Raw genomic sequence first — 27,487 nt, forward strand, 5'->3', positions numbered from 1 at the left:
TTGGCTGGGAGTTGGGCAGAGTGACGCACTGCCAAGATGGCGATGGCCGGAGCAGCTCACTTTGAGCTTCAAAACCGCTCCTCAGAAACCAATGGGTGACGTCACGGTAACTACCATATTTTTATACAGTCTATGGTTTCTTCCCTCAGCCACCTCCGGTCCTGCCATTACCACAGCAACAGTTACACCGAGCCACGGTGCTCCCTCTGATGGACCCACTCAATTTCCTACTGTTCTATCCCTGTTCCCCTCCCTTCCCCAACACCCATATGTTTTTCCTGTGCCTTCAGCACCCCCTGTCGCCGACCCCCTCACTCCAGCTTTTATTAACACTGTGCCCGTGAGCACTTTCACTCTGGCCTCCGCCACTCCACTCCTCCGCAGCCTACAAACCCCAGGCTTTCCAGTTCTGCACAGCCTCCAGTTCCACCACCACTCCAACTGACTCGCTTGTCGGTTCCCTACCCAGCGCCATCCGCACTGGCACACCGATGATTCCATCCTGCCGCCACTATGATGCAGCAACAGACTGCTTCAGCCCTAGCTAGGGCCAGGTCGTATATCCCCACGTGCCTGCTCATGCTGACATCCCATACACCCATAAACATCACATGCCCAAAACCATGCTCCAACCAACCATCCCAATTGCCAGTTTGCCCATTGTCTTATTCTTCTCGTCGCTCCTGCATCACGCCATTTGACTCTTCTTCATGCCACTCGTCAACCCTCATTCATCCCTTTGTATCCGACCTTCATCCAGTCCTTTATGAACCTCCCAGCTCTCATCCTACCCCCTCATCCTCTGATGCCCCCAAGTGCTTTCCGAGACAACCGCACTACCCAATCCCATGACATCCTGCCGTGCTCAGACGCATAACGCATGTCATGTCAGTTCATGCCATATTATGTCATGTCATTTTATGTCAGTTCATGTCATGTTATGTTATGTTATGTTGTTAAGGTTATGTCACTTGTGATTGGTTAAGCAGATGTGTCATCGCATCTTAACAACACAACAACATAGCAGTAACCACAATTTCACTTCTGTGTTCACATCAGCGAGGACCCACAATCGTCTTTTTAGTGACATAATCCAAAGCGGTGTTGCCTTCTCAGTGACGCACTGTACATCTGATCCTTCCCTGTTTGTAAAATACAATGGAAAAGCAAGCAGGCCACGGCCACCGTTCCACTACAAGTTCTCAAAGGTTCAGGTTATGAGAAGCTCCATGTTACAGGTCGTTAAGTTCCCATTTTGAGCAGGAAAAGCACAGGTATAAATAATACTAATGATAAGCTCTGGAACTGGCTCCCCTAAATGTAATGCAGCTGTCATTAATCTTATTAATTCCACCTGTGCTGTTCCTGCTTTGATAGTCAGAATGTCTGCTGTAAAAATGGTCTATACACCTACATGACACACAGCTATCATTATTGTTCTCAGTTGCAGCTGTGCTTTCAGTGCTATTCTAAGTGAAATTGCCTGCTGCTTAAAAGGTCTGTTGCCGACAAACGTCAGTGACCAATGAAGCAACTTCCCAACGTCAGCATGAATATAAATAAATAATACTCTAATTAAACAATGTTTTTTTTATTTTTATTAGGCTGCCAGACACAATTTGAATGGATGCTTTTATCAATCAGTTGTTTAGTACTGTTCTTGTGGAAAAAAGTTGTAAATTGGCAATTTCAGTTGTCAGCTACCAGGGCAACATATCAGTCACATCAGTTCTCAATAGCAGAGAATGTAAAGATGGACGTATACAGGACATATGCAATAAGATAAAATGCATTGTTACAGTCTGCAGGCTATGTAGCTAATGTAAAACTGACTCAAAGAATGATTTCACTTTCAGTCCTGTGGTGGAATTTTTAATTTTCAGATAGTTTTTTTTTCATCTACATAGGTTTCAAAAACTTAAAGTTGTGCAGTGCAAGTTGTGAGAAAAGAGTGTTGTGGAAATGGAAGATATTTTGTCATAAGGAGGGCCAATCATGACCTTGTTATAAAGGAATGATCATACTGTTTTCAGTTGCAATGTGGTCCCATCTTAATGTCTGTAATTTACGATATACAGGAATTGATGCAACACAGGAAAATGGCCAGAAGCCTAAAACTATCTGCAGTACTTTGTAAGGAATCCCATTCGTTTTTGTTTACAGGCAGATAAGACACAGACCAAAGTGATCTCTGTGCTCTGTGGGAGTCCACTCAAACCCGACAAACTGACTGTGTTTGAAATTAAACCAGAACATTCTGACAAGATTGACTTGGTACTTTTGTTTGTTGCTTATGGGCGAGCCAAGATGATGTATGAGACTCATACTGTGCGGACAGGCAGCTACAAATTTGCTTGGCTAGTTGACTGGTGGGAGGTTGGGTAGTGGATGAGTGGGGGTGATGGGGTGGTGGTGGGGGTCTTGAGTTGTCACATTAAAGCAATGCATTGAAAGAAAAAGAGGCCTTTGTACTCCTTTTTGAAGCTGTTGTTTGTTAAAAGAAACAGCATTCTTCTGGTCCAATAATTTACATCTGAGCCTGTGAACTCCAAGTGAAAAGTGAAAACGGTTCTCGTACAACAGAAATAAATGCTCTTTTCTTCAACAAATGAAAGTACTGCCTACTATCTTTCCATCTGCATCTTTTATTAGATTTAATTTGCTCATATCGGGTGAAAGGTTTGTTTTTAAGAATGACCAAAACAGTGATGTAATTATTCCATTTATGTGATGTTCTACATTACTAAAAACTGTCCTGCTGCATTTGATCCGCCACATGGTACATTTGATTAATGAAACTGATCTGAGTCGGGAAAACAGGCCTCTCTGTGTTACCTCCCCCTTATTTCAACCTCCTCTTGCCTCCCTCCTCCCCTAGACTGAGCCTTGTTTTCTGCCCCCCCCCCCTTATCCCATGCAGAATGAATGGCACAGATGTTGTTGGACAAGACAGTACCCCTTGGTCCCCTTCCCCTCACTATTCGCTCAGCATGAGGTCTGAAACTTGTTTTCTGATCATTGTTTCCCCCCCCAACTTCTCCCTCCTCGGGAGAAAAAGAGGACCCAAAGAGGAGGGAGACTGGGAGACCAAGAGCAGCCAAATTAAAGAGGGAGGGAAGAGGGGCTCACAGCCATGTTTAAGGAATATGAAACATACTGTTCAACAATCTCCATATAACAAGTGGTGTGTAGGACAGGTCACATGTTGAAAGTTTGAGGAGTGGCACAGTAGGGAGTTAAATTAGTTGAGGGTATGGATGGTGCAGTGGAGCTGCAGTAGTGGTTTGGGTCTTGCATCCAGGAAGTGCAGGCAGGACTTGTGGACTGAAGATGCGGGTCGGTGCGTGGCTTCTCTGGCTGTCCTGGTTCTACTCCTGGGCAGAGTATTCTCAGATGTGCAAGTGCCAAGACATCTGTCCAACAGAGATGGAATTGGACAAGAGGTCAAAGACCCGGGTCAGAGAGCATGTTGGTCACGGTCTCGGACATAAGCACAGACCTCACAGGAGCAGACCACACCGCAGAAAAGGTGAGCCCTAAATAACTCATGCGACTCTTCACACTTGAGCCACGCATCACTGACCTGCTGCAGATCAACTGATGTCTGTCATGCGAGGCCTGTGCATTTAGGTGTGGAGGTAGGTAGTGATGCAATAATCTCTGACGCAGATCAGGTGCTAAAATTTGTTATTTGACCATGTAGGAAATTATTTTAAAACATAAATTAATTGTGAATAAAATGAGACAGGATATTAATCTTTATGTTTCTTGACATTTACTTCCTCACTGCTGTATGTGTAAGAATAATAATTGTGATATTTGCTAAATCAAACAAACAATTAAAACATAATATGTAGAAAATATTAAAATATTAACTCTTTTCTTTGCCACAAACTGTACATGTGCGTTTGATCAAGGTGACAGAATACAGAAATCATATGAATCAGAAAGAATATTTATGGTACCAAATAGGGAAATATTTTAAATATTTAAACTTTACAAATTTACATTTCGATTTGTTTGCCAAAAGGTCTCAGACAAATAAATGCACTGTATATTATGCTGCATATAGTTATGTTACTTAAGTTAGAGAGGTTTAACTCCTTGTTAGGGACTTCAAAATTCAACGCCAATCACAGATATAGAGCAGATATAAATCTCCACTATATTCAACCATATTTTATAGCTGGAGTCTGGAGAGTTATTGTTGAAATGATTAAATTTTCTTTTGGTGCCACAGGGAACATTTCTACTTAAAGCTGAGAATCATAATCATGCTCTAATTGTGTGTAACATGAGAAAAACGTATTTTTAGCAGAAGGTGATGAAACAATGTTAAGTATGTGTGTAAAATTAAGTGTATGTGTAGAATGAAAAAGAAAAGTACTGATCTGCTAACTTCTAAAAGTTTAACGTGCAACTCTGTAAGACAATTCAAATATTGCATGTAGCATGTTTATGTTTCGGTGAAGATGGATTTGTAGAATTAATTAGAATTGGAAAATGTGTAAATGTTAATGTAATGTGTGTGTCAGAGAAAGAAATTTAAATTTATTTATTTAAAGACAAACATTTTGCTGTCATTTTCACTCTTTAATTGTTTCAATTAAGCTGAATCAGAGGCACAGCATGTTAGAATGCAGAATACATTTTTGTTTGAATAGCTAAAAGCTGTCATTTAGTTGACAGTGATTGTTGATTTCTTTTCAAAACACACTTGAATTACACTCAGAATTTACTCTGAAGTCACTTTTTAGCACATTCCTCACTATAGCTGACACATTCTTTCTTTTTCTTATTCCATCCCGCCCTCTTTGCCCGTTCCAACACTTCTCCTGACCTTTGGTCTACAGCCTGAAATGAGGTCCCTTCCCTCGACACATCTCAGCCCAGCACCATTCCCATGGGTTGTGTTTAGCCGGGACTCATCCTTCATCCTCTCTAAACCTTTTGTTGCAGGCTGAAAGCTGGCCGATGCTGGGGCCATCAAGCCCGAGTTGTTGGATCAATATAAACATCCATCACTTAGCCCCGGGCCTTTCTGAGCCTCACAATGAACAGTTCTCTAAACAATGCTTTATTTATGTGTGCCATTAGTAGGAATGAAGTAGTAGTTCACTTATTTCTGGATCACTCTTGCTTTGCTGTGGAATTTGGAAGTAATTCCGCATTGGGGGTGTATCCCCCCCCCCCCCCCCCTCTCATAAAGTTGCATTTCAGCTAAATTGCACTACTTTTTATATTACCATTACATTGTATTACCTTTTGGTATTTTCTTCTACAAATCTCAGGTAAAATTCTCTCTAAAATGATGATTTTAGATGATTATGACAAGCCAAACCAAGAAGATAAGCCTCATGCATTTTTTAAGCTGCAAACATACAAACCCACCAGACAGAGAAAACGCTGCAATACAAACTGCTTACTAACAGCTGAAATAATGTGTGTGCTCACTACATAAATAAGATACATAATTTCCTCCAATTGTTTCCAAACATGGCAAACTCTGAACTTCCTGCCTCCTATTAGTGTTGACTGAGTTACTGCCACAAACTGCCAAAAAAATCCATGGTGGGACATTAGCTTATGTTTAGGCACTGTATACAGTAATTAAGTTAACCCCCATCCTACCAACATATTTAACATACAAGGACTACTGACTGGGGTCCCTGGGGACCCCAAAAATAAACTACTGTAAGAGACAACTATCATAGCAAAATGCTAACTTATTTCTTCTCAAAACATTATTAGTTATGTAATTAATGTCATCTGAAAAAACTGATTATTATTATTTTAGGAGAGTTACAGTTAATTTGCATATTGTGTGTATACTTTTCTTTGACAGCAGTCACCTCCCAGGCTGTCACGACCCTCCCCTCTCAGTTACATTTCAGCATTTGAGTAAAAAATCTCCAAATCTTCAGTTATACATGTTCCAGAAGGACTTTTGACAAACCCCAGAAAATCTGGAAATGATTCCGGAGAAGTTTGAGTTTTCCAGGTTTTAGTTGAAATTGTACTTGGATGGACTGACTTCATATTGAATAATAGGATGATATTGTTTTTCACCCTTGATATCTTGTGAAGCAAACAAACATGTGGCATGTAGAAATGTATAATTTGTATAGACAGACAGACAGACAGATAGATAGATAGATAGATAGATAGATAGATAGATAGATAGATAGATAGATAGATAGATAGATAGATGGAACTTCTTTCCACTGTATATGTCAAACCTGCTACAAAAATCTTGGAATACCGGAAGCTCGTGGTACTGCCTTCAAATTAAAATCAGGAGACGATTTTAATTTGAAAAAACAAATAAAAATTACAAATCCATATGAAATGCTGTGAAAACATATTATGAAGCAGTTAATCTTTTAAGCTATTTGTAGCGTCCATAATAGTGGCCTGTACTCGTATCAAAAAGCGTTTTATTTTGAAAAAAAATCGGACAGGCAGTGTAATCACCGCTCTGATTGGTGACCACAGGAGCGCACGAGCCAAGTTGCCGTTGAGTTTCGTTATGAGAGGGGATTTTACAGGAAAAGTTGGCATTTAAATTCACAGTTTAGTTTTGAAGATTCAAAGAGAGGAAGAGAGAAATTGGAGTTGGACTCTTAATGAAATTACGCTTAAAATTACCAACGTGGTTAATGAAAAGTCAGCTGGCTCATTTATGACTGTTAACGATGTCCAGATGTGTTGCCATGAGCATGTTGTTCTCGGTGTTTGGAGTTCTTCTGGCAGGTAAGTACGTGTCATGAATGATGTAACTTAACTGTTAATTATTATTGACTGAATCTCCCATATAGGTATATTAAGTAACTATTAAGTAAATAGCGTATAAAAAACTGGTCAGCCCAGTCACTCACATTTCTTCACAGGCTACATTTCTACATTTGCACAATGTCTTAAAAGTTAATGCTGTCATAAAAGGGTTTTAAAGCCTATCTATCTATCTATATATTTTTTTGCACATAACTAGTGTTGATAGCTCATGTCTTCAGTTCCACAACATCATCTGCATTGGTGTTAAATGTCAAACGTCCTGATTATTTGATCTTTAAGTGAAACCATGAAGGTAGAGGTCAGACACAGCACTCATTCTATTTTTTTTTTTGTAGTGTAGCAATAGTCATTATTCACTACACATTATCAAAGCTAAACCTGTGGTCGTGGGTCTCACTTGTGATTGTTAGGCAGCACTGTAAATATACAGTAGAAGTTTGATTTCTAAAGTTAGTCAAAAGACTGAAAAAAAAAAGATCCCACATTAGCAGAGACTGAAGTATACAGTTGTTGCTGCAGTTACACATGTGCTCTTTTGGGCAAAATCTGATTTCTCTTTCCTCTCAGAACTTGGGCTGTTAATAATGATATTTTTTCTTATTTAGATATCTGATGATTATGTTCTCAATTAGTTGTTTTACTGTTTGTTCCATAAAATGCCAGAAAAACAGCGAAAATAGCTTGTTTTCTCTGACTAACAGTCCAAAACTTAATGTAAAAGACTAAAAACCAGCATAAAATCACACTTGAGAATCTGTAACTAGTGATTTATTTGTCATTTTGCTTACTTGAAAATTGATACTTGATCAATTGATTATCAAATCTAGATCTATTGCAGATTGATCAACTAATCCACTTCCCTAATGACACTTCAGCAGGTGTGGTGCTCACCAGCATGTGGGGCTGGAAGTTGAACCTGAGCTGTTTTGGTTTGGTTGTTTTCCCGCACATTTTTAGATTCCTTATCACACATTAAAGTTTCCAGGAGGCCTGCGGGGTTGAGGAGCATCCTCGTCACAACCTTCTTCCATGAGGAAACAGCTTTTTGGAAAGCTCTTAAGTCTATGAATATATTGACCATGACACACTGATGTTTTGGCTGCATACTCTTTTTACTTTGAATGTGAGTAGACATACTGACAGCGAGGTTGAACAAGCTATTGTTAGCAAAATTTGAAGGTATTTCCGGCTATAATGAATGAATGAACAGTTCAAGAAGAACATCTCTTTTGTTGATTGTCCCTGCCTGTTTGGGGCGGACAGAAATATTTGCTCAGATTAGGATCATAATCAATTCAAATGTGAAATAATACAAAATTTCTCAGATGATTCCTCTCCAGAGTTTTGATATTTTTGGCCACTTTATGACACTCTCTTTGTTTTTGGTAAGGATTTGTTTGTGCTTGGTTCTGAATTACCGAGTCAGCTTGCAACATGTAGTTTAAGACTTTATGAACATTCGTTTGTGTGTGACTACTTATCCCAAATCTTGTTTAGGAAATTTAGTTTACAAAAGTGTCAAAAAAATGTCAGTAGTAAAATTCCGCCCACAGAGATTCTTTTGTTCTGTTGCGGATATGCTGTTGATGTGGGAGTTCCAGTCTGCTTTTGTTGGGCTTGATGTTCCTGAGACCCTTGAGCTTCCTCTCCTATCAGGAAGCTGACCACAGTCTCTCTGTTTCCTTGAATGTGGTCATCCAGCTCCATGGGAAATTCAAACAATGGCATTCCTGTGCTGCTGGCTTCAAATAGACATTGTTTATTGGTAGCAGGACTTAAACCTGTTTTGTTGTGAGTGCCCTGTTACCAGTTAAATGAACCCAGAGGTGGTGATGCATAGAGCTAGGCACAGCTGTTGGCTCCTCTATATAGAGAAAGAGATATAGATTTACATTGTAGGCTGTTATTCACAGAAGAAAGAGCTCCAGTACAAAACATGCCTTGAATTAACTGTTGTCAAATGTCTGCAATGCTAAACTTTAGGGATACACTGGTCTGAGCCACTGGACTGATATTACTGACCTCATTAAGCATGTCTGGTATTGGCCAGATGTGGCTGATTCATATTGACAATTATTCTGCTGCAGTGTGCCACAGATACAACTTTTAGTGCCACAGCAATCCCATGTTACCTTACATAAATGATCCCAGTGAGTCCTACACAGTGATGTACAAACCTTTTTTTTCTTTTTCTTTGAGGCACCTTAACTGAACTGCCGTAGCTTTTTCTGCTTTTCTACATCCGAGTAAACCGAGGCACAACATACGTCACTGCTTCTGCTACCAAATATACTCTTGGATGCTTTTTTTTTTTCCAATCTTTTCAACATCTCTATGTCCCCTTTAGGTTCCAGAGTTCGTGCAGAGGAGACGCCGCCCCGCATCGTCCACCACCCCTCTGATGTGGTGGTGAAGGTCAGGAATCCTGCCACGTTCTCTTGCCGGGCGGAAGGCAACCCCAAGCCCACCATCGAGTGGCTGCGCAACGGTCTACCCCTGGAGACCACGAAGGGAGATGACCAGCCTATACTTTTGTTAGAGGACAGCCTCTTCTTTCTGAGTGTGGGAGAAGGCAGACGAGGTCAGTCGCATGAGGGCGTCTATGCCTGTGTGGCCAAGAACAGCGCGGGCAAGGCCACCAGCCGTAATGCATCGCTGTATATCGCAGGTAAAACTGTGGCATGTGTGTTTTCCCAGATCCTTACATATAGTAGTTATACTTTGCTCAGCACTGACCCCAGCTCTCTACCTGCTGAATTAGCTAAAACACTAATATACTCCTTAAATGTCATGCTCATCAAAAATAAACCCTATGTATTTCTATTGGTCAGTTTATTACAGCACTGTTGAATCAAATAAAATACTATTTGTGTTTCATCTTATGGACTAGTCTCCACTTCCACTATATGAAGCATGTTCTGCTGATGCTCAGATAAGTATCTGTGAGCAAGTAGTGAGGGAGACAAATATGCTGTGTGTTTTTTGCAGACCAGTTTGCCTGCAGCTATTTTAAGTTCAATCCTTTTAGAAGAGAGGGATGGGGGAATGACTCCCCACACACACACACACAGACATGCACAGGGCTGATGAAGATTTATGAGATGTATGTGGTGACGGAGACAGAGGGGTACAGGGTCCACTGTCAATGTTTGCTGGATGGGGGGGAGGGGTCAAACAGTGGTGCTAATTGACCTCGGACCCTCACTGTTTACTTATGTGGATCTCAGTGAGGAGTGGACATGCAGCAGCTGCTTGTCTTTAAGCCTTAATGGACAAGAAGGCCATGCAGGAAAGTTAGAGTGACTTCCTGAGCTATGGCGCAGAAAAGAGTTTCTTCCTCTGATCTTAAAAGATCTCCTTTCATCATTTCATATCTAGGAAAGAAGCATTGCACCAAAATTATTTTTAAATTCCACCTCAGAATGAATGTAAGTGAATGTGGTATTTGCTGTTACCTTTAGAGAAGAGTAGTAGTGGAAACCTAGTCACGCTAACAGGCTGTGAAGGCTAATTTACTGCCTGTTAACTGGTAATGAGTAAAACCCATTAAATCACAGTGATGTTTGGTTAGGGATGTGACACTTGAAGCTGCTGCATGCATCCCTATGTACTGTCTGAACAGTGTATGGTATTATGTGCAAATGTGGATTTTTGCTTTAGTTTTGGGTTAACAAGTTAGTGGTCAAGGCAGCTCAGGACAGTAGACAGTTCTCATTTGGAGGGGTCAGTGAGATGATTTTATGGCATTACAGTGATGGAAAGAGAATGTTGAATAAAGAGACACAGCAGCTCTCCACCCTGACCTCACAACAATGTTTAAACAGTATAACACTAACTAAAGAACAGCACATTTCTATGTTTCCCATATGCAAATGAGACAAATTTAGGTGGTATGTGGCTGAATATGAATATTGAATATTTTTTTTTACTGCAACCCAGTGTATTGATAGCTGCTGGTGGAACAGGACCCCTTCATTCTGATCTGATTGATCCTAACCCTCTCTGTGTGTTGCTGTAGTGTTGCAGGAGGAGTTCAGTGTGCAGCCTACTGATGCAGAGGTGGCAGAGGGGGAGATGGCCGTATTAAACTGTGGCCCCCCAACTGGACACCCTGAGCCTAACATCATGTGGAAGAAGGATGGCCTGCCTATCAACAACACTGACCACCATTACACTGTAAGCCCTTGGCCTCATCATCAACTGAACACCTTTCAGATCTTCATTACATGAATGTGAGGGCAATTTTACATGTCTGAATAACCGCCCAACTCACTTTTAAGTAAAAGTCAAGACGTCAATCTTACAAGGTCAGACCTGTAACATTTCTGTATCACTTTCAACACATCACAAGTTTGAAATGAATATGTCAGATTAATGTAAAGGTAAAACATGCACAGGGAGTATTTAAATGCAGGTTGTGTTCACATTATCTTAAGAGTGTTATAATTAGTTTCTCGCTTAGTTACCACATCTTAAGCACACAGGTAAAAAACAATCAGTTTAATAAAATACAATATGAAACACCAAAGAACAGAGTGTTCAGTTGTTGAGGAGATTCTTCTCATGTCAGATCAGTCTATAAAAAAGGATTTCCTCTGTAGCGCCGCAGGCCAAAATAGGTTAAAAATTGTATGTCCACAATAATAATAATAGTAATCATAGCAGCAATCTCTCCCTATGTTTTTGGTTTTTCATCTATGCAACTACATGGGCAGAATCATGAATATCCAGCAAAACGCTTTACATGCAACATATGAGCAAACAGGAATCAAACAAGACTCCTAACTTAACATCTTGTCAGTCTATAGCTGTGCACTTTCAGACATTATATGCCAAAACATTTATTACGTGACTATTGTTGCTCTTTTTGTTAATCTCTAGTCATGTCTGAATAAAGAAGTAAGGAGTATAAACATAACAGCCACCTCTGTCTGAATGACAAAGAGCCATCCACCCTAACAGATAGGTGAAGTCAGAGTTGTTACGTATTCCATGTCTGAAAAGAGTGTCTAATGTTAATATTTTTTACGATGAATCCATACGTGGAAATTAGCTAAAGTCAAAATTATCTTATAGTTTGATATTTCTTACAATGAAAGTATGACATATATGCTTATGTCAGCCTAAAAGAGACAGGTAAACTGCTGCTTACACTTGATATTGTCTTTAGACAAAGTGGCCCGAGGTTACTGGCTTATAAAACTGATAAAGAAGAAATAAAAATCACAAGTATGGAAGATGACTAATATGCCATCTTAGTCATGATTCTTGTAAAATCCTCCACAGAACTGTTTGATATGTTAAGTGTCAGAAGGATAAAAAAAACAACTTTATTTCAGTAAATAAGGTGTACAGAAGTTCAGCAGCAAATGTTCATATACAGTACCCACTGGAAAATATTATTTTACATTAAGTGATTAAAGCCACACATCACAGTTGAAGTTTCTGATATAATCCTCAGTGAACTCATTGAACTGTGTGTTTTGTCTGCGTTGTGTTTGTGCTGTAGGAGCTGAATGGGAAGCTTATCATCTCTCCTGCAGAGAAGAATCACTCTGGTTCTTATGTGTGTGTAGCCAGCAACACTGTGGGAGTGAAAGAGAGCAGGGCGGCTCGTCTGTCTGTGCTGGGTGAGAGAACACTCCCATAACAACTTATTACTCTTTTAACAATATCGGTTTTGAATGCAGCCTGTTATTCTGAATGCCGTTGTATGAGTTTTTTCTACCCTGACAAGAAAAATCCCCCTCTACAAACAAAACTACAGCCAGGTACCACAGCTGCTAAGGAAGAAAACAGCATTTTTGAAACCTTTCAATCTGGTTTTCGTCAGCATCACAGCACAGAGACTGCACTTCTTAAAGTCACAAATGACCTTTTAATGACCATTTATGCCAGCATGTGTTCCATTCTTGCATTGCTTGATTTAAGTGTAGCTTTTGGCACGATTGGTCACAGCATTTTATTAGACAGACTGAGGCAATGGTTGGGCATATCAGGTATGGCATTGAGTTGAATCAGATCTTATCTTTCAAACAGAAAATTCTGTGTGTTCATTAACCACTACATGTCTTCATTTGCTACAGTCAAGTGTGGGGTACCTCAAGGGTCAATTTTGGGACCAATTTTATTCTCTTTTTATATGCTACCATTAGGTAATATTATTCATAGACATTGTGTTTTCTTTCACCTTTATGCTGACGACATACAGCTGTATGTCCCCATTAAGCCCACTGACCTCAGTATGCTGCTTTCTTTACAGGAGTGCCTAGTAGATATAAGAAGCTGGATGTCTAAGAATTTTCTTCAATTGATTCTACCAAAAAATAAATTCTTATAATTGGCTCCAGCAATACAAACATTCAAATACTGCCATCTACTGGGTACTTGTCTGAATACATTTAGCCTGTTGCTAGAAATCTTGGCGTCTTGTTTGATTGTAATTTAAACTTTGAGCAGCACATTACAAAGCTTGTACAAACATGTTATTATCAATTAAGGAACATCACCAGAATTAGACATATTTTAAGTTTTAAAGATACAGAAACCATTTTACATGATTTTATTTCATCACGCCTGGATTACTTTAACAGCCTTTTTACATGCCTTAATAGAAAAACTGTAAAGCGGCTACAGACAGTACAGAACTCAGCTGCCATGCTTTTAACCAGAGTAAACAGGTTTTAACACCACGGTTTTGGCCTCTTTTCAAGTAATTTAAAGAACCTTGAAATTACTTCTAAAGGCTAAATGGTCTGACTCCTCAATATATCTCAGATCTTTTATCCCCGTATGACCCTCGATCCTCGGGCAGGGGCCTTCTATCTGTTCCAGACTCTCGGCTGAAGACTAAGGGAGGCAGAGCTTTTGAAATAAGAGACTCTGGAACACCCTGCCCGAGGAAATAAGGCAGGCTGAGTCAGTGGCTTCTTTTAAATCCAAGCTCAAAACGTACTTTTATTGCACCACCTTCCCTGAATTCACCTGATTCTAGTTTTTATTCTGTTTTATGGGTTTGCTGTCTTAATTTTTACATTGCTCTTTAAGTACTTTTATTCTCTTATTGTTGTGTTTTTGTTTTGATAAGTGCTATATAAATAAAGATACTATTATTATTGTTATTATTCTACTGTAGTCAAGCCTGTGTTGGTGCTGAAGCCAGAAAATGTATCGGTGAGAATGGGGGAGTCCGCTCAGTTCTACTGCCAAGCTAAAGGCGACCCTCCACCTGTTGTAGTCTGGAGCAGAGAGCAGGGGCCACTGCCCAATGGCAGGTACTGTATTATGGCAAAACACAGAAATACAGACTCCATTCATAGAGTAGATTTAATTCCTGTTTAATGTTGATTTAATACATATTGCATTTTAGATTCCAGTAACATGCAGGAAATACAAAGTGTTGCAACCTAACTTAGAAACTGAAATTGAAAATAAAGATTTGAGTTCAGACTTTTCTGGTTTGACATGAATGTTGTCAAAAAGTAGCAAGACCACATGATTCGAAATGCTTCTTGAAGTTTTCCTCTCAACACCAATTCTGTCTGATCTAACTGCTTAAACATTAGGTTGAACATGTACAGTAACTCCAATGGCCATGTCAGTCATCCCATTTCATATTGCCATGCACACATTTAAGGTATTTTATTTACCTTGTCACTAAGCTGCTAAAAAGTTTTCTCAGGGTTTATTTCTTGACATTTTGGGTTGTAAATAGGACCGATTAAATTAAATGCTTTTGTATAAGAGGTTAGAGAGATAGTAAATGTGAAAACTAATTGCTATATACTGTATGTGTGTATAGGTATCTTGTAAACCCGGACCAGACTCTCCAGATCCATTATGTGACAGCGCAGGATGCTGGGAAGTACACCTGCACTGCTGTCAATGATGCAGGTGGGGTCAATGCCAGCGCTCAGCTGTTAGTTGAAGGTAAGATGGTGTCAAAATGCATTTTGGATTTTGTACCAAATGGAGCTAGAAGAGTTAAGCTAATATAATGTATTTACTTCTTGGCCTATAAGTAGGACCAACAATATGTTACCCTGAAAATTTTTGACCAGTTGGGACAGATTCTCTACTCTTAGATAATTAAGAGTAGGGAATTAAGAGTAAAAACAAACATCAGCATTTCATGAGGCTGCATCCAGGGTAATGCTGATGTAATACATATGCACACTGTACAGTGACATCCTTACAAGGTGCCTGAATCATCTCTGGTTCATCCTGTGCTGAGAAGCAGCAGCTTGATCCTGTGAAATTTTAGTATTTAGGTAACCACAAACATTATCACGTATCTGTTATTGGAGAGTGGTATCAATCTTCTCATCTAACTCTCAACAAGAAAATGAGTAAGTGTATTTTCTATACTATAACTATTCCTTTAAAATAAATTTAAAATATATTCCAATAAAACTCTTGTGTTTCCAGAGGTTGCCAGCACTAAACAAAAAGACCTCCACAAAGAGCTGTCAGCCCTGCGAGTGGCTCTGGAAAATGTCACCATGATGGCCGCTGAGTCCAACATGTCCCAAGTACAGTGGAAGGTATGTGAAGGCTGTTTCAGAGAGTTTAAGTGACAGCATGCATATTTCAGGTGTATGATCAATGTGGTGTTTTCTCTCTGACCAGCTCCAGTCCCTCCCAGCCCAGCCTCATTACCTTGACGGCTTTGAGGTTCTCTATCGCTCTCTGCTGCCTGCCACCTCAGACTGGGCAGCAAAGAAAGTGACACTGCCAAGCTTCCAGACAGAGGTGGGCCCCTTAAAGAGAGGCTACAAGTATGAGTTCAAGGTTCGTCCCTATGGCAGCAGCTTGTATGGGAGAGAGAGCAACACCCGGCACCTCAGAGTCCCAGAGACAGGTAAGAAATCACATGATTTCAGAGTATTTAGTTTGACTTGTGACTCTCATTCGCTTTTTTATACTTACATGTCTTTTAATGAATTGAAATATACATTTGAGCCATGTTTTCAATGTTTAGGAGCTAATAGTAAACTCTTCTTTATACAGTGCCCAGTGCCTCTCCACAGGCTGTGTCCATAACTGTGAGCCATGAACAGAACAACACCATCCACCTAAGCTGGGAGCCTCCTCCTTATGACACCCACAACGGTATCATACAGGGTTACCAGGTAATCACTGGAGAACATAATTGGAAGGCGTAGCATAGTGTAGACATAGTCTTAGTGTGGATATATACTCAGATGTAATATCACCTCCTGAGAAGAATGTGAATTACTGTAGGTTCTGAAAATTGCTTCTAGAAATCTGACATTTTTGAAACGGTTTCAGAGCCCCATAAAGTTAAAAAAAAGAACAGAAATGTATGACCTTTGAAATAGTATATCCTCAACATGCTGATACAGAGAGCTGTAGTAGTTTAAGCAAATGATAAAAGCATCTATGACTGTAGATCTTTTAAGGATACAAACGGTTTCTCCACTCAGGTGTGGTGTGTGGAGACTGAGGAGCAACAGTACCAAAACTGGACTGTGGATAGCGGCCATCACAATCTTGATATCTCTGCTCTCAAACCGGGGAAACGATATTGGATCACCATAGCAGCTGTCAACGGAGCTGGAGTAGGAATGCTAAGCGACCCTCATGGATTTGTCATCAGTGAGCAAAAAGACACTTTTGTATTGGAATAGTGTATAGATAGAATGCAGTCTGTGTCTTCAGTGTGTGTGATCTAACCACGTTAAAGAAGAAAAGTTATTATGACTTCATATCTGATTTCATCAGCTTCCTGTTTGCCTCACAGATCCGCAGAAAGGCACTCCTCCTGAGTCAGACAGCCACAGACGGGATCTGTCTCCAGTCCTGACTCTGCTGCAGGACCCAGTGTTGATTGGCATCATTGGTGCCCTCCTGTGGTGTATTTTCATGGTTGCAGCTGTCTACCTCTTCAGACGCCACAGTAGGACAGGTCACCTGATACCAGGACATGGCAGAGCAAAAGGTGTGTTTAGAGACAGCTTAAATGCTAACCATATTACATATAATGTGCTCATTACCAAAAGTTAAAACTGATTCCAGATTCACCTGCAAGACTTATGGTATGTGATTAAGTCATGTCAAAAAAGTTGTTCTATACTGTTCTGTTCTTGTTGTTTGTTTTCTTAGGTTTGCGCAGACTAGCCAGTGAAGATCTCATCATAAAACACAGGTAAAGTGGAAAGAACTGTCAGAGCTTGTTGATTACAAATATGGTATAATGTAAAATGCTATAACATACATATAACAATACAATAACATAACAATGCATCAAAACTTTTAATGGCAAATCTGTTTTTGTACTTACACTTTATATAAATATATCAAGTCTGATACCTATGATGCATCAAAATATTTATCTGATCTTATCAGAAAAAAGTATTTTCATTAGAGACAGTACTAAAATATCATAAAACTCCTCAAATACACATGACATATATGCTGCTTCCTCTACAGGATGGCAGCTCCAGACTCTCCATGGATCTCAGGGGGCTGGAGACCTGCCTTCAACCAGAAGTACCAGGACTTATGGGCCCAAGGTCACAGACATCCAGGGATCAGGAGTGCCAGTGAGTACTGACTGCAAAAATGTGAAAATAAACAATATCTGACTGAAATGGTTGACTATCACTTGACTTTGACACACATGACAAATGCTAGTCTATCCAACTGAGGAGAAATTAGCAATAGAGTTAGACATTGATAGTAGGCTCTTCTGACACCTAAATGGTTTTGTTCAGTTAAAATGAACTCTGGTCTTTGCCCGTTCAGTTCGGTTTATATAGGCTGGTGTGAAAGCTCCGAACCAAACAACTGGACTGAGAGTGACTGAAAAGGTGGATCTCGGTCCACTTCTAAGCAGTGTGGTTTGTTTGTGATGTCAAAGCCAACAGATCTACCACAGGATTCTAGCATGAACTCAAAAGCTAAACTACTATCCATACGCTGATCATCAACTGTAAAGGAGGTGATCTCCTGATCTGCATAAGCAATGTACTATATATTTATGCTAGATCATTTTAGTAACCATGGTAATATGTATGTGTCAGCACATGCATGTAATTTTTCCTGATCAGGAAGTGAGTAGGAGTTAAAACAGAGATATATTGTGCTTGTGTCCTATTTGATGTATTTTAGCAATTCCTCTTTAAAAAAATGTAAAAAGAGTTAAACATAGCTACCACTCTGTAATATTATGGTACAAAATGCTTTTTTCGTCCCATTTCTGTCTGTTTGTTAGTATTTATGATTTACAAGGTCTAGTTGCAGTATCGACTGATTCTCATAACCATGTATTTCTCCTTGAGCTCTTTTTGACACCACAGAACATAAATATACATGTATGGGTCAGTAAAGTGCTGTATGATCTACTGTCAGTCTTCAGAATGTGATTTCCCCATGGTTGATCCATATAGTGACAATGATGCAGGATGACAACGCTGTCCAGTTAATGACTTACTTGTCAGTCCTTATGACTTCATGTTTACATCTCTTGGTTTGCCGCTGTTTCTCCTGCATCCTGACCAAATCTACAGGAGTAAAAGTGACATCATTTCTAATGAAGCTTCTTGATTTTTACCTACTAAAGACAATAACCTACATTATCATAAATACGCTCTATAAATGGACATCGTCTGTACTGTTTCATCAGGCCTTCCAGTCTCAGCCAAGAGGGACCCCAGCTGCATGGACTCAGCTGTTCCCATTGTGACTGACAGTTGCGGCGTCTATGGCACTTTTTATGTTGACCTGATGGGGAATGGCCTCAAGACTTTCAACAGTCCCAAGCGTTGCCCTAAAATGCTTCATGGTCCGTCTCATCAGCAAGGAGGCGAGACCATCCAGATATTCACTCAGCCTGTCGCAAAGGCCTCGCCACCCAGTAGCCGGGAGGCGCTGCCATGGAAACAGGCCATACGACCTCAGCCCAAGATGGGTGTGCTGAGGGAGTCATGGGAAAAGAGCCACAGCAAGCAAGGTGAATATTGGTGGATAGTTGGGAATATGATGTTGTTAACAGTTTATTTTCCTTTCCTTCATACTCCTTCTTTGTTTGTATGTACAAACAAACACCCATGTTACTTTACTTCTGATAAATCACTTCAGTTTGTAGTAAAATAATGTGAATGCAGACAGTAATACACAGAGGTGGAACAAAGTGTTTGCAAGTAACAAATAAGTCTCAAGTCTTAAGTCAAATCTAAGTCCTAAACTTTGTATTTCAAGTCCTAAACAAGTCATCATACACCCTTCACCAAATTTAATTTCATTTAAAATATTAAAATATAGTAATAGGTAGTGTGGAAAATATGCAGAAATAATAAATGCTTTTTAAATTTTGTACTTCCAAATACATTTTCTAATATTTAAAAGGAAAATAATCAGCTGTACCAGGTGGTTTATTTTTTCCTGGGACTTGTATTGGGATTCAATATTAATTTATCAAATCTTAATTTAGTCTTGAATCTCTTAATGAACTTATTTTTGTTTCAACATTTGTAACAAATATTAACAACTAAAAGTCAAGGATTTGATAGAGATTGGCACTTTTTTGTTGGCTGAGAAGGCAGAAACACTACAGTTCTGAGTGGCCTGGTGGTCCTGATTCAGAACTATGAAGCTGATCAACTTAAAATAGTGATATGATATGAACTTAAATTTAACTGGGAGAGTCTGAGTACTGACACTGACATGGAGCTGCTAGATCGTTTCACTCTGTTGGTCTCAAACCACAAAAAACAATCAGACCACTGGCAATATTAGAGTAATGTTTCTTTTACCTCATTAAACAAAGAAACAATCTTTGATGATGAAGAAGTACAGTCACCTTTTGGGAGGAAACTTACGTCATTCATATTCATTAGCCACAGCTGATATGATTTTAAGTTAAGTTTTAAGATTCAGTCAAAGTCATGTGAATCAATTCCATACCGCAGCATTGGTCAGAATGCTTTGCAGTATATCAACAGAGCACATTGAGTAATGTTACTATCAGCACCAGGTGAACTCATCTGTTTCCCCACAGAGTTACATGCAGTGAACAGCGTCCCCATATTGTCAACCAGGAACCAGGCGTGTCCGTCTGGTGTCTACAAACAAAGACTCAGTCACGTACCATCAGGCCGGCACGGTATGATAAAATCTATATGCCGCCATTATTGTCCACACACCAACTCCTAACTCACCAGTGTAATCCTGTAATTTGCTTATAATTGAGCTCAAATTGTATCTTAACATTTGAAATGATAATAACTTGTAATTATTTGTAATCAGTGTAATCAGTTATTATTTTATTTAACCTTGTCCTGTGTGTCTGCCCAGGTGGACATCCAGAGTGTGGTAAAGTTGCTGGCTGTCCTCGCTTGCTGCACTACTCTGCATCACTTCATCTTGTGGACATGCTGCCCCCGCCACCACCATTACCCATAGAGGACACCACAGACATACACAGCCTCACCTCAGATGAAGGGTAAGACACACATGCAGCTCAGCTCAGGTGGTAGAGGACTGGAATTAGGCGTTGAGAACATGTAACAAACAGGACAAATTTAATGTGTCAGTGCTGAAGTGATGAGGCTGTGGAGAGAGCCAAGCTGAATCTTTCGACGTACATTTAGCTGTTCACAGACACAGATCCGTAAGAGATGAGACCTTCCAATACTGTATGCCCGCCAGGAGGTGTGTTACATCCCTGCAACGGTAATAGACATGTTTAGGCCCACCTGTTTCCTTTGAGATCAAAATAACAGAAAGTAACACAGGGGCTCCCACAGTAAGGTATATACTGTATACAAAAATAAATCAAGCTAAATGCTGTGTCTCAAACAAGGCTTATTGACCGAGGCTTTCCTGCAGCACATCCTCTCATGTAGGAGTCTTCTCAATGCATTATCGGTGAGAGATGACCTAAACTTCCTTCCATTTAGTATGTTTATGTCCTGTTTAGAGGCCCAAGAAATGACCACGCTCGATGGAAGATGGAAAAACATGATAAGTGACCTTGGGTGCAGACATACAGATCTGTGAGTTAAAAATATAGGAAGCAAGGCTAGTTTCTGTTTCCTGACACAGGAAAACATAGAACTTCATATGTTGACCTGAAAGTGTGCTTTTTCTCAGTGCTGACTGGGGAAATGAGAAACTGTCAAGCAAAGGATGTCAGGAAGTCCAAATATAAATTTGCTTCAAGGATTTAATCCAGTAATTCACTCATATAAAGAAATTTCCAATTTCTTATATATATGGCATATATATGGCATATTCCATATTTCCAATTTCTTTGTATGAGTGAATATCAATTTTATTGCTTATATTTTCAGTAATCACCATATCTGCATATTGTGTTTACCAGAATAATTCTAAGTTATCACTGATTCAGTTCAGCTGCCAGGTGCAGATAATACAATGTTAACTAATAATGCAATTATATTTATTTTATCTCTCTCATGAGCATATGACTTTATCAGTCCTGTCAGTATGAAGGCATGGCATCATCATTAGTCATCAAAAAAAGCCTGATAGAAGAATGTATAAATAACAGTAACTTATTAGCATAAATATTACTGATCGTTTAGATTTTGATAAATTCGGAGTACAAAGGGTTTAGCGATAATTGAAATTCCCATGAACTGCAACAAGACATTGTTATCACAGGTGTGTGTAGAAAGCAATTGGATTGTGGACCCAAATGCAGACACTAAGGCAGAACTAGTAGATGAAAAAGGACTTTACTAGATCAATGTTCCATTAAACAGACTTATAATCAGGCACGAGAAAGCAGCCCAAACAAATCCAGAGAGGCAAAGCAGGGAGGCAGGTCATTAACAGGCAGCAAGTCAATACATGGGTAACAAATAATAGGTAGAAAATCAGGAACATGTAGTACGTGTGGCAGGAATGCAAGTGCACAACATGATGATCTGGCAGACGACAATGGTAAGTGGGCAGATATACAGTATATACACAATGGAGTGTACATATGTTTACCCACTTACCAATGGGATGGTGACTGGACACATGTGACTGAAATGGACAAAGTGAAAATGACTGAGGCAACCATTGTGACAATTGTGCACCAAAAAACAGCAAATAAGTGTTTTTCCCCAAAATGTTGAACGGTATGTTGCCTCTTATCATTCTATCACACAGCATAAGTAATGCCTCAACATATCAATAGTGTGCTGAGGACATATTGATGAGGTCTAATCTTACGGGCCTATTTCTTGCATTTTCCTCAGCTCCAGTCGCTCCACAAAGCTAACCGTGGACATGGGCTCTCTCCAGTCGGTGTGTGCTGCCTCAGGCCACTGTGTGAAACCCACCACCAACAGCAGCTGCCCCTCCTACAGCCACCTGTCTACTGCATCATATACCATGTCACTGGATGAAGAACAGGGTGGCACGCTGACAGCACAGGAAGCCACTCAGTATCTGGAGCTCTGCCCTAAACCTGAGAGATGCAGGTAACGACACAGAAAAAAAGAGGCAGTAGTGTGTAGATGTTAACTTTAATACAACCATTCGTTCTTTTCTTGCAAGTTTAACTTAAGCTGACTATGCCATCACTCTCTCTGATCAGTGTCCTGCCTGAGCAGCGTCCTTCCCTGTCCCACCCATACTCCTCCACCCTCGGCTACATCTACGGGCCAGTCCCCTCCGCTCAGATGGAGGATGATGCTCCCTCTGATGGGCCTGAGGCCCCACCAATTGGCTTACGTCATGCCCGCCTTCAGAGCTCACCTTCCTCCTGCTACAGCGAATGGGACAGCTCACTGTGGAACACCTGGAGCTCAGTCATGGACGGCACATTGGCCAGCGCCCGCACCAGCCTCATCAGCTCAGTGGACAGCTGCTACACCAACGACAGCACCAGCTTTGCCCGCTTTCTGGCTGCGGCGGCGGAGAGTATGAGTGGAGCCTCTTTGTCAGGTAAGCAGAGAAGGAATCTCTTTTGAATATTGTCTTGATCTGGACAACCGGATAAATCATATGGGATCATTTTATGTTTTGTAAAGTTAAAGAATGGCAGGAAAATCTATAAAGAATAGTGATAGTTTGTTGTGAGGAAAATTCAGATTTAGTATTTTTGAATGATAAAAAATCTTTTTAATAATCCATCCTAGCTGTAGCACCTACTACCAGGATCTTAATCTCATCTTTGTTGAGCTGTAGAAAAGCTTTGGTACATCCTGACTGTCCAATTACACATTCAAACCACTCTGCACTGCAACATAATCCCACTTCTCCACTGTCCATCTGTACACTCAGTATGTTCCAAATACTGATGCATGTATGGCAAGTAAACAGCTAATTATGGAAGTTTCAAAGAGGAGCGGTGTATTTAGATGTTGGTGGAAAAATATCAAGCAGTGTACAGAACACATACACATCTATCTTGTGGGATTTGTAGTTAAAAATATTGCAGATGCTTACTGCTTCCCAAGGACTCGAACACTGTAAAATGCTCTCTTTTAAAAAATGTTTTTCAGGCATCAAAAGCAAAAAAAGCAGACACAGATTGATTTCATTCCATCATACACAACATCTAAGTCATTTTCCGACACATGCAGTGACCTCAGTATCTTTGCTGAAATAACAAGTCCAGCTGTAAATGTCTTCTGCAATCTTTATAATAATTTAAAGTAAACATTATGCACTAACTCAAGTCAAATAATAGTTAATATGTCCCAATATGACAAATAATAGGCCTACATTTTCCCCAGAGGATTTTATAAGCTGTACAGCATAAGACACCCTATGTGCTTAGACAAAAGAATCCTTTAATGGGAAAAAAGGGAGAAAACTACCTCCAGGATGGACAGACAGAGGAGGCAATAGTTAAATTATAATATGTAGGAACAGAATGGAAGTATTTGATAAGTAAAAAGTACACACATATAATATTGAGTCATGTAATAATTATATAATAATCAGTGAAGATATCAAATCAATGTCTGGTGCTGCTGGCACAAAACCTCCACTTTTCCATAAACGTAAAAACTGGAGAAGAAGAAGACAGACTTCACATACACACAAGAATTAAAACTCAAGGACATCATTCACACAGAGGGAGAAGAGATGTTGAGAGAGGATGAAGCAGTTAGTGGCAGAGACACTCTTTGGTAAAAATTAAAAAAAACAAAAAACAGTTTGATTGGAATTTTACTACAGTAAATTCATATTTTTGAATTTGAAAGTCTGGAAATATTCCATTTTTTTGTTTCCCATGAAGAGTCATAACCAACAACATGCCAGTCTCAGTGTTTCCTGACTTCCCTACAATGTCTGTGGCTTTCAGCTCTAAGCTCATTTGTTCCTACTGGAGACGTAATTCTCCAGTAGGAACAAATGAAAAAAACAACTCACAAATACATAGTTCATTCTTTTTTACGGAATAATTTCCTGAAACACCTGGGAATCATGTTTTTTCAGCAAACATGACTCAAACAGGAGGAAGTAGTGCATTTGTTTTGGGACTATTATCAGCAGCGGATGAATCCACATTTGGTGCTCTAGTGAGTATATCCTGCAGCAGGACGGTATATGTGGCTTGAGTCACAATGGAGCTCTATGGCACAGACAGTACTTGTTATGAGGATCAGTAAAGTGTTGGTTTTGGATTTTTAATTGGATTTGTTGACAGTATGAAAAATGTAAAACATCACCAGAGTTAACCTTTATCCTTTGTGACCTCATGAAGTGATGTCTACGTGTGGAAATTTTGGAAATTAAATTAATTGTCCAGTAAATCTCAAGATAAAAAGCAAAGATTTGAGGAAAGTCTGAAAAAATAAACATAATTGGTGTAGTAGAAACATGTTTTTTTTCTGCTTTTCTATTCAGTTAATGATTTCTTTAGATTTGTCTTGTAGTGGCTGGGAACCACTGCTTTAAGACAATGTGTTATGTCATGCATACTGACATGTTTAGGACTGAAATATCCTCAGACAGCGGATCCTGTCCTGCTGTGTTTATTGCATTTCTCCACTAGATGGGGCCCTCAGTTAATGAATGATGCCAACTGCTAACATGCAGCCCCCCCAGGCAGACAGAACACACACAGAAAATCTATCAAACACAAGCATGAAACTCCTGACACAAGTTAGTTTTAAATGATCTTGTCATGTTCAAGATTATAAAGAAGAAAATGCAGTTTGGAGGTTAGTACTCCTCTCTAGTGTGTGCGTGTACATGCATCATGTCTGAGTGGGTTTTCCTGCAGTGTCCGTCGATGGTTGTGCATGTGTCGGTTGGTGTTGGAGACAAAGAGTCAGTCTGATAAGCATCAGGTCTGAGGTGGCATCAGGCAATTACTTAGGACCTTTCAGCAAATTGAACCTCCAGATGAGTCATCCTTTCCCCCTGTGACACCTCATCAGTCACTCTGCTCTCCCTCTGAGGGCAGCTTTCAGCTTAATTCCATTTGCCAAACTCTCACTTTTGGCTGTGCTCTCTGCAGTTGATAATGTGTTCTCACAATGGTTGACATTAAAGTTGGATTCTATGAATCCAAATCCTCTGATCAGATGATGCTGCACTATCCTCCATACTCGCTGATGAAAACTTGCTGACTCAGAGATGGGATCTTTTTGAGATTTGGAGAATCATATACATCAAATCAGGAATTGGGTCATTCGTCCATGTGACTACATGTTGAGTGAGCCTTGAGATGAGCAAATCATGAACGCAAAAATGCTGAAGATATATACAATATACTGTGTTAATATTCTTATTGAATACAAGTTAGTGAGGGAGCAGTTAAGAAAATATTCTGCCTCACATTCACTAATATGAAAGACTTGATTTAACTATCTATCCACATTTAGGTTAAGCGAGCTTATGTAGAGACCTGGCTTGAAGGATAAAAACAGGGAAGGCTAATTATATGAAAACAGCAGAGCAGCAGGAACAGGCTTGTTCCAAATTGAGACACAGCTCGATATGCATTTTCTCATGCTCACATTAATTGGAAGAGCCTCCATAGCTTGAACCCTTGAGCTCAGAAAAAAAATGATTTTCTTGGACAGCTACATTTTCTGAATTCTTTGAAATGTGCCAGTACATTTAAGAATCCAGAGAGTGGCTCATCTGACTTGGCAGTGTTTGTTTTGGTGCCTCAAACATATTAAAACAGTTTTATTTTCAGTGACAGACAGCCTCTTCAAAGAAACTTCTAAATTTGCTTTTCCCCAGAGAATCAGCGTGAAAGGTGCTCCTCAGTGGTCTTGAAATTATTCTGGCACCTTCTCCAAAGTCACAGAAGGTTTCAGCAATATAATCCCCTTCCGCTCAATATTGAAATGCATGTCAACATGTCGTCCTCTTCTGTGTTTAGACTTCTCTCCGCCGGCCTCCCCCCTCAGCGGCTTGTATCCGTCATTTCGTGCAGAAGGCGACTCGTTCGGGGAACTGGAGCCTGTTCCTGCGTGGGACTGGAGCATGGCCTGGATGGAGGAAATGGAGGCTCAGTACAGAGTCCACTATCCGGGCAGAAACACCAAACCCTTTGACACTTAGGGACTCTGAACAACTGAACTTTGAGAACTTCAGAAACACCTCACAGCAATGCCAGAACTGCACAACAAGAAGAGAGCAGACATGATGCTGCAACAGCTATTGATTCACTTTTCTGAGAGTGCTGGTAACAATTTCAAGGTCTGAACAATTCAGGGTTTGACGTGCAGCAATTTCCCAGTCATGAAGAGATAAATATCAAGGTTTGAGATATAATTGGAGCTAACTCCTTGATGTTTGGGACACCTCTGCTAACAGATGCACGTCTGCTGTTGCTGTCTGTAATAGTTTTCCCAGTTCACCTCAGGGCAGTCCGGCTGCTATTTCGCATCCTTCAAATGACTTCCATTGAGTTTCTTAAGTTTTTTTTCCCTTCTTCATATCCCTTCCTCTCATTAGAGAAGAGGATAATGAGATACTTCCCTTGGGATGTTCTCACCCAGTGTGTTTTGAAAAGGCCAGAAAGACACAAAGACAGGATGCAAGACAGTGAGAAAGGAGTCATTAGGCAGAAGAAATACAGCGCTGGAGTTTTTCTCACAGCACACTGTTTGTTTCTTTTTTTTCATGTTTGTTGCAGGATTTTTTTAGGACTGAAGTCCTACCAAATAGAGCGCAGAATAATAGTCATTTTGTACAGACTGATTTACTGATCATTTTGTTATAATGAAGTGTAAATATACAGCAATGTTATTTAAAGAATTTTAAACACTTTCCAAATCATTTTCTGTACCTATTTCCTTTGGTGATTCATTTTACATCCCAGGAAGTCTTTTATATCATAAGATTGTTTTTTTTGTCTTTATACTGTACACCTGTTCTCTTTTTGATGTTACACAAAGTTTGCAATAGACAAAACATACTGTAGTTCAGAATAGCAAAGTAGAAAAATAAATTGTTTTAAAATGTCATGTTGTTCACATTTAATTGAACTAACTTGAAGTTGTACCTTTTTAAATAGCTTGAATTTTAGTAAGAATTCAACAAAAAGGTATTTGAAATAAAAGTGCTGTATGTATAGCGTAGTCTTTGCATGCTTGCTGAGTTTTTTTTATATACAAAAATTCACTAATGATAGAATGAAAATTTTACATTCTCTAAGAATTTTTGTACAAATTACATTACAGATGTGTTTTGTAGTTTTGAATAAAATCTTTGTAGCAACTGAAAGCACGTTTAACAG

General features: G+C 39.7%; 1 protein-coding gene across 2 annotated transcripts; it reads left to right on the plus strand.

Moving 5' to 3' along the window:
• Positions 1 to 3,315: 3,315 nt before the first annotated feature.
• Positions 3,316 to 27,215, plus strand: robo4 (roundabout, axon guidance receptor, homolog 4 (Drosophila)). Of its 2 annotated transcripts, none has more exons than XM_067607293.1 (19): positions 3,316 to 3,529; positions 9,143 to 9,463; positions 10,814 to 10,971; positions 12,305 to 12,425; positions 13,931 to 14,069; positions 14,597 to 14,724; positions 15,223 to 15,338; positions 15,424 to 15,655; positions 15,805 to 15,926; positions 16,242 to 16,413; positions 16,559 to 16,756; positions 16,921 to 16,963; positions 17,248 to 17,360; positions 18,443 to 18,769; positions 19,817 to 19,921; positions 20,113 to 20,260; positions 22,029 to 22,253; positions 22,370 to 22,719; positions 26,126 to 27,215. In XM_067607293.1, the coding sequence occupies exons 1-19, from the start codon at positions 3,331 to 3,333 to the stop codon at positions 26,305 to 26,307; spliced, it is 3,399 nt and encodes a 1,132-aa protein (XP_067463394.1). In that variant the 5' UTR covers positions 3,316 to 3,330; the 3' UTR covers positions 26,308 to 27,215. The 2 variants fall into 2 exon arrangements, with proteins under 2 accessions (XP_067463394.1, XP_067463393.1); XM_067607292.1 differs by lacking the exon at positions 3,316 to 3,529 and adding an exon at positions 6,489 to 6,753.
• The last annotated feature ends 272 nt before the right edge of the window (positions 27,216 to 27,487 follow it).

The sequence above is a fragment of the Thunnus thynnus genome, chromosome 13 (assembly GCF_963924715.1).
Source record: "Thunnus thynnus chromosome 13, fThuThy2.1, whole genome shotgun sequence".
NCBI lineage: Eukaryota > Metazoa > Chordata > Actinopteri > Scombriformes > Scombridae > Thunnus > Thunnus thynnus.

Coding starts and splice junctions, on each gene's coding strand:
- robo4 (XM_067607293.1), top strand. CDS start 3,331: ATGCGGGTCGGTGCGTGGCTTCTCTGGCTGTCCTGGTTCTACTCCTGG. Junction 15,927..16,241: donor GTATCATACAGGGTTACCAG/GTAATCACTGGA, acceptor TTCTCCACTCAG/GTGTGGTGTGTGGAGACTGA. Junction 16,757..16,920: donor AGGACATGGCAGAGCAAAAG/GTGTGTTTAGAG, acceptor TTGTTTTCTTAG/GTTTGCGCAGACTAGCCAGT.